Source organism: Vigna radiata, chromosome 8 (genome assembly GCF_000741045.1).
Source record: "Vigna radiata var. radiata cultivar VC1973A chromosome 8, Vradiata_ver6, whole genome shotgun sequence".
NCBI classification, from domain to species: domain Eukaryota; kingdom Viridiplantae; phylum Streptophyta; class Magnoliopsida; order Fabales; family Fabaceae; genus Vigna; species Vigna radiata.
Window position 1 is genome coordinate 24,698,211 of NC_028358.1, and position 6,465 is coordinate 24,704,675.

The following is a 6,465-nucleotide window of genomic DNA, read 5'->3' on the forward strand; positions in this document are numbered from 1 at the left end:
GATGGGGGTGACTGACGTTTAAATGACTATAAACGTTGGAGTGGCGGGATCGAACTTCTAAATGGAGTCAAAAAGTGACATTTTAGATTCTGGACTGAGTATTTAGACGTTGGGTCCCCCTATAGCCGACGTCTAAATAGAATAAAATATTATTTTCTTACTTTTTCATTTAGTTTTGGTGTCCATTCGGGGGAACCGACAGATATGAGTATTTAGAGGTCGGGCCCCCCATAGACGACGACTAAATAGAATAAAAGATTTTTATTTTTTACTTTTTCATTTAGTTTTGGCGTCGATTTGGGAGAGACAATGTATATGAGTATTTAGACGTCGGGCCTCACATAGCCGACGTCTAAATAGCTGTTTTATTTACATAAATTTCATTGGTCAATTTTGATGTTGGATATTCGAGAGTTTGACATCTAAAGAGTGACGTTAAAGGTCTTCTCTACACTAGTCACAAGTGCCTATTTGTATTTGTTGTTTAAACCTGTTTAGTTAATAAAAATTGTTTTATTAGAAAATAAACATTTAACTTTTGATTAAAGATTTAAATACTTCATGTCCATCATATGTTCTCTCCATATATTCCCAAAACCCTAATTAGAAGTATGAGACTTTTATAAGAGGCAGAGAAGAAAATAATACTAATATTTTGGTTTAAACCATTTAGTTGTCCCTATTTTCGGGAGGTTTTCCCATTTTGATCCCGGTCTTATTCGAATTCCCAATTGAGTCCCTATAAGTGCTAATTTCAATCAATTAAGCCCCTGCCGTTAAATTTAGTGAACGAGATTAACTTTTTTGGACAGTTGGGAGGATGACTTGTTAAATTCTATAAACGTAGCCTATTTAGAGTTGAAACGTGGCATGAATTGAGTCTCATAAGTGTTAATTTCAATCAATTTCAACTCTAATTCATGCCACATTTCAACTCTAAATAGGCCACGTTTACAGAAATTAACAGATCATCCTTCTAGCTGTGCAAAAAAGTTAACCCTGTTAACTAAATTTAACGGCAGGGGCTTAATTGATTAAAATTAGCACTTATAGGGACTCAATTGGGGATTCTAATAAGACGGGGATCAAAATGGGAAAACCTCCCAAAAATAGGGACAACTAAATGGTTTAAACCTAATATTTTTTATACTTAATATCTATTTTGGTTCCTATATTCGTTATCTTTGTTCAAAGTGGTTCTCAAATTTTTTTGGCGTTCAAAGTGGTTCTCTAATTTGTAAAATTTGTTCATTATGGTCCTTTTTTCTTATGGTATTTAAATGCTAGTGACATAATGTCCATCTCAGCCAATATTGAATAAGCTATCAGTTTTAGATATAGGTGACAAGTTAAGGACAACTGATGTGACAATAGTAAGTTGAACCCTAATTACAAAGCTCCTTTGAACCCTAATTGCAATTTAACAATAATTTAACCATATAGGCTCAACTAGCACAGTTCAAACCAACCAAAGTCTAACGTCGCCAGTACCCCAAGCCCCCCATGGCCACAACCCATCAACACCTCCATAACCCTGACACTCAACCATCACCAACAACCAACAAAAGTCCAGAAATGCGAAGAATAGAAACCCCAAAAAAATTCCAAATCAGAACCCTAACCCCCAAATCGCGAGCCATAAGGGAGAATAGAAAAATCCCAAAATGCAAGATCATTAACAACCGTCTGTAGAGAACAAACAAGAACCCAATTCGCAAATGAAAAACCCCAAAGTCGCAAGATCAAAATGTAAGACACAAAAACCCAAAGCTTCGCACCATCAACCTGTAGAGAAGAATTAGAAAACCCTTCACTAAGTCGCGACGCACCACCGTGAACCCCCTCATCGTGAAGGTCATGCCTACATTACCAGAACGCGCCTCTCATTTCCTGTGAAGAAGAATGATCCTCTGCAAAGTCAAATAAAAGAAAAAGGGAAGACGGAAACCCGAAAAACTCCCAAATCGCTAGATTCTTCAACCTAAATTGAATCCTAATTGCAAAGCCATTTGAACCCAAATTATAATTTAACAACAATTTAATTTACTATTGCCACGTCAATTGCCCTTAACTTGCCACCTATACTCACAGCTAATAGCTCATTTAATATTAGTTGAGATGGACATTACGTTGTTAATGATTTAAACACAGTCAGTGAAAATGCTCAAAATAAACAAACTTTATAAATTAGGAGATCAAAATAAGTATTAAACCTATTTTTTATTTTTTTTTAACAAGTATGTTGCTTTGTTTTTAAATTCCTATAAATGGCTGATGATATTTTATCAGTCATAACATAAAAAAAATATCAATTTGATAACTTAAAATAATAATTTAATCATATTTTTTTATTGTTTAATTTCAAATTCTAATATATATTATTATATTAGTATAATGGATTATAAGGTAGTTGTATTTTTGTTAAGGGTGTCCAAGTACTTTTTTTATTCTTTTTTCCTTTGCTTTTATTTATTGTAAACATGTTTGTAAGAAATAATACAAATATCAAGAGTCAATTTGTGTTTTAAATTTTTTGTAATTTTTTGGTTTATGTTTCTTCTTCTTCTCAAGCAATTATAATATATAATATAAAAAATTTCTGGAAATAAAAGATATTTAATATTTTTTATATTTATTTATTTAATCACATAGATTATATTCAGTTTTTTTTTCAATCAATTAAGTTTTATTAAACATACTCATGCTGTGAAGTGTATAAAAATATTCTTTATTCCAAATTTAAATAAGTATTCTATTCTAAACCAATTATAACTTAACACTAATATTTTTTTTTCTATCCTCAATCATTTTTATTTAACTATTCTTTACAAACCACTTGTGATTCAACTAAATATTCTTTTAACAAAGTCATTCCTAATTTTGTCAACATACGATTTCAGTGATCAACATATTCCTATCTTAGCTTGCTAAAGATTTTAAAGTTTTTTAACATATATAAGAATTTGACTAGTTGACTAATTTGCTTATTTGAACACAAATAATTTTTTTTTCAGTTTTTTAGGACATAAGAAAATTTTAGCAAAGTTTTGGAACTTGGAAATTATAGCTCGTCTCTCAACTTTTTTTTCTAAAAGAATCTTTGGATAGGCTTCATAATAGATGATCACCATAAACCTTTTGCTGTGTATTGAGTAATTTTTAACTCATTTGATTATTTTCTTCTTATTATAGTTGTTGAGCTTTAACATATCGAACATTAAATGCCTTTCATAAAACATTCATTACTTTTTACAACTTTTCATGCTAATATGAAATTTTAAAATATATAATAATATTAATAGAAAACAATATCAATTTATATAATCGTTATAATAATACCACTGCTTGGTAATTCATATTGACATCAAACTTTTAATATTTTATTACTTATTATTTACAAAGTCCTTTTTTTAATTAATGATTTACTAGTATAGAAAATTCTAATACATAAAACAGGGTATATACTCTGCCTAGTTTAGCAATTTCTTATGGCTACAACTTTCTTTTGACTTACTTCAAACAGGAACATGTAAATTTTTTGATATGGTATGGTCTTCTTACAAAGAAAAAGACAGTTTAGTTCGACAGCCAAACATGACAGTTCTTTGTTCGATGAAAAAAATTCTTTTTCAAAGATGATCATATCATGTTTTACATCAAGAAAAAGGGATTGAAGAAACTGAGGTAGAATAATAAGAAACAAACTTGGTAATATTAGTGTGGAAGTGGTTGAGTGCTAGCTTTTAGTTTGGATTCTACATACTAAAGAATAGGCAAAAAGTAGCAGTTTTCATTCTACATTGGAGCAGTTAATAAGCACAAATTGCTCTTCCTACGTCAATGCAACCAACACATGAATCGTGTGTTGATGTCCTTCTCAGAAAATCTTTTAGGAAGCTAAATATGTGTGACCAACAAAAGGTTCCAACCATAGTTAAACTTACCCCATGTTACTGCATCATGACAGTTCCATGGAATGCTAGAACTCAACTTTCTCTTGGCAACATGTTCATATATATGAGGTCTCATCAAAAGAGTAAGTGAAGTATTTTTGTCCTCAAAGCTGTGTTCTAAACAAGTTTGATCATGACAGACATATTTGAAAACCAACCATCACCTGATTCTTCAAATTATGCATCAAGCAGTGGCTTCTCTGTGGACGACAAGGAGATTGGATCAAAACATATATATCTTTTGGCCAACAAATCTGCTATTCACTTCTTTTCCATCAAAATTGACCTGAATTATGCTCGCATGGTAAGAGTATTAAGAACCCATCTCATTAAATTCAGGCATTGTTTAAGTAAATTTGTTCCTTAATACTTACAGAAAAAACAAGAGAGTTTTGCCTATTATTTTTCCTAGAAACAAAGTATGAAGTAAAAGTTTTTGGTATGTAGGTAATGGCAGAGTTGGTGGGTACTTTTATTTTGATGTTCTGTATATGTGGAATCAGTGGAAGCACAGAATTCCAAAAGGGTGCAGTGGGCCTTGCGGAGTATGCAGCTACAGCAGGGTTAACAGTGGTGGTGATAATTTTCTCTATAGGGCCAATATCTTGTGCGCACGTTAACCCAGCTGTCACAATAGCCTTTGCCACAATGGGTCAATTTCCATGGTTGAAGGTGCTAATAATAATAGAACAAGAGCTAGCATAGCATGGCATAGCCCTTGTTAAAATTTTCTGGTGGTATAATTGATTAGTTTGTGACTACGTACCATTATTTTGCTGAACAGGTTCCAGTTTACATAATAGCACAGACAGTAGGTTCTATGTCGGCAACATACATAGGTAGCCTTGTATACGGCATAAAATTAGATGCTATCATGACCATGCCACTCCAAGGGTGCATCTCTGCCTTCTGGGTGGAGCTTATTGCAACTTTCATCATCATGTTCCTCGTTGCAGCTTTGACATCTGAATCTCAATCAGTAAGGGCTAAAGCACACCTAAGTTTCTTAAACATGCAACTACCTAATTAAAACTTGGAACACTCTGCAGGTGGGCCATTTATCTGGCTTTGTTGCTGGTGTAGGAATTGGGCTTGGTGTGCTAATCACAGGGTACCTACGGACATTCCTTTTCTTTTGTTTTAACTTATTTTTAGATATTGGTAATTTTAGAAAAATTAAGATGGTAGTTCCAATTAGTTGGGAAGATACAAATAACAATGAAGCGTGAACTTAATTATATAACAGATTCACATCATTCTCTACCCAAAATCTTTAAGACAATGACTTAATGGGTCTTTCATATTCACATAGTCCTTTATTTTTTCATTTATATGTAATATGGGATTTAGACTCACATTTAGATTTTCAAGAAGAAATATGTTTCATTATGGTAAAATCCAACAATTAGGATGATGTGGTAATATTCTAATAGAAAGCTTTAAGATTTTATATTGAAAATGAGGTCAGATCTCATTTATTAACAATTCATTTTATCTCTTTAGACTATTATAGTAAAAGAAAATTCTAACATAGTGCTATTTTGTAATGTGAAAGTCTTGGTTATTTGTTGCAGACCAGTCTCAGGTGGATCAATGAATCCTGCAAGATCATTAGGTCCGGCAATTCTCTCATGGAAGTTTAAGAACATATGGATATACATGGTAGCCCCCAGTACTGGAGCTGTGGCAGGAGCTGCAATGTTTCGTTTCCTACGCATTCGAGACCAACATTCTACTACTTTGTTCTCCCCAAACATTAGTGACACTGGTCGTCCTATACCCTTTTGCTCAAGTTAGTGTACCAACATGAATTACTGTTTTAGACCAAACTAAAGAAACTGAGAAACTGCAGAATCGGTTTACCAGTTGAATTCATAGTTGTTCTTTTTTTTTTCTCTAGGAAGAAATGAGGCCATGATTTTGCTGGTAGAGAAAATTTGGAGTTTGTTCTGTCAAAGAATAGGAAGGGTTCAGACAAAGATATGTTTTAGAAAGAAAAATATCAGATGATGCAAAGAATAGTGTGGTTACAAAATATTTCATCCATAATGAGAATTGTTTTTTTTTATAAGCACATGGTTCAAATTCGGTTGAAATGTAATAATAGTATATTTTTTTGACTAGTTTTTTGTTTTTTCATTTTTTTTCTTGTTCATTTAGCTAAAATTTAATATCAATGATGACACTGTAGCGATGAGAAATTTTATGACATTCCAATTATATATAAAGCATAATATAATATAGAAGTCCACATTTTAATATAGAAAAGCAGTTAGAAGTAAAATGACAATTAGAGTATAAGATTACAGTCATCCAGTAAGATCCCAGAATTTAAAAGAATACATAAACTTAGACATAAAGAGTATATCAAAGTGGCACGATTATCAGAGTATTTCCAAAATAACATTAGTTGATCTAAGAGAAATCCCAAGGAAGACTAAGTTACAGCATCTTCATCCTCCAACACTTGTTCCAAGGGAACCTCCTCAACATCTGCTCACATCCAAGTGGA

General features: G+C 32.3%; 1 protein-coding gene across 1 annotated transcript; it reads left to right on the plus strand.

Annotated features, from left to right (window-relative positions):
* Nucleotides 1-3,593: 3,593 nt before the first annotated feature.
* Nucleotides 3,594-5,996, plus strand: LOC106770402 (probable aquaporin NIP7-1). Its single transcript, XM_014656214.2, has 6 exons — nucleotides 3,594-3,684; nucleotides 3,968-4,257; nucleotides 4,401-4,625; nucleotides 4,738-4,932; nucleotides 5,003-5,064; nucleotides 5,528-5,996. Exons 2-6 carry the CDS (start codon nucleotides 4,087-4,089, stop codon nucleotides 5,748-5,750), a joined length of 876 nt encoding a protein of 291 aa, XP_014511700.1. The 5' UTR covers nucleotides 3,594-3,684; nucleotides 3,968-4,086; the 3' UTR covers nucleotides 5,751-5,996.
* Nucleotides 5,997-6,465: the final 469 nt, after the last annotated feature.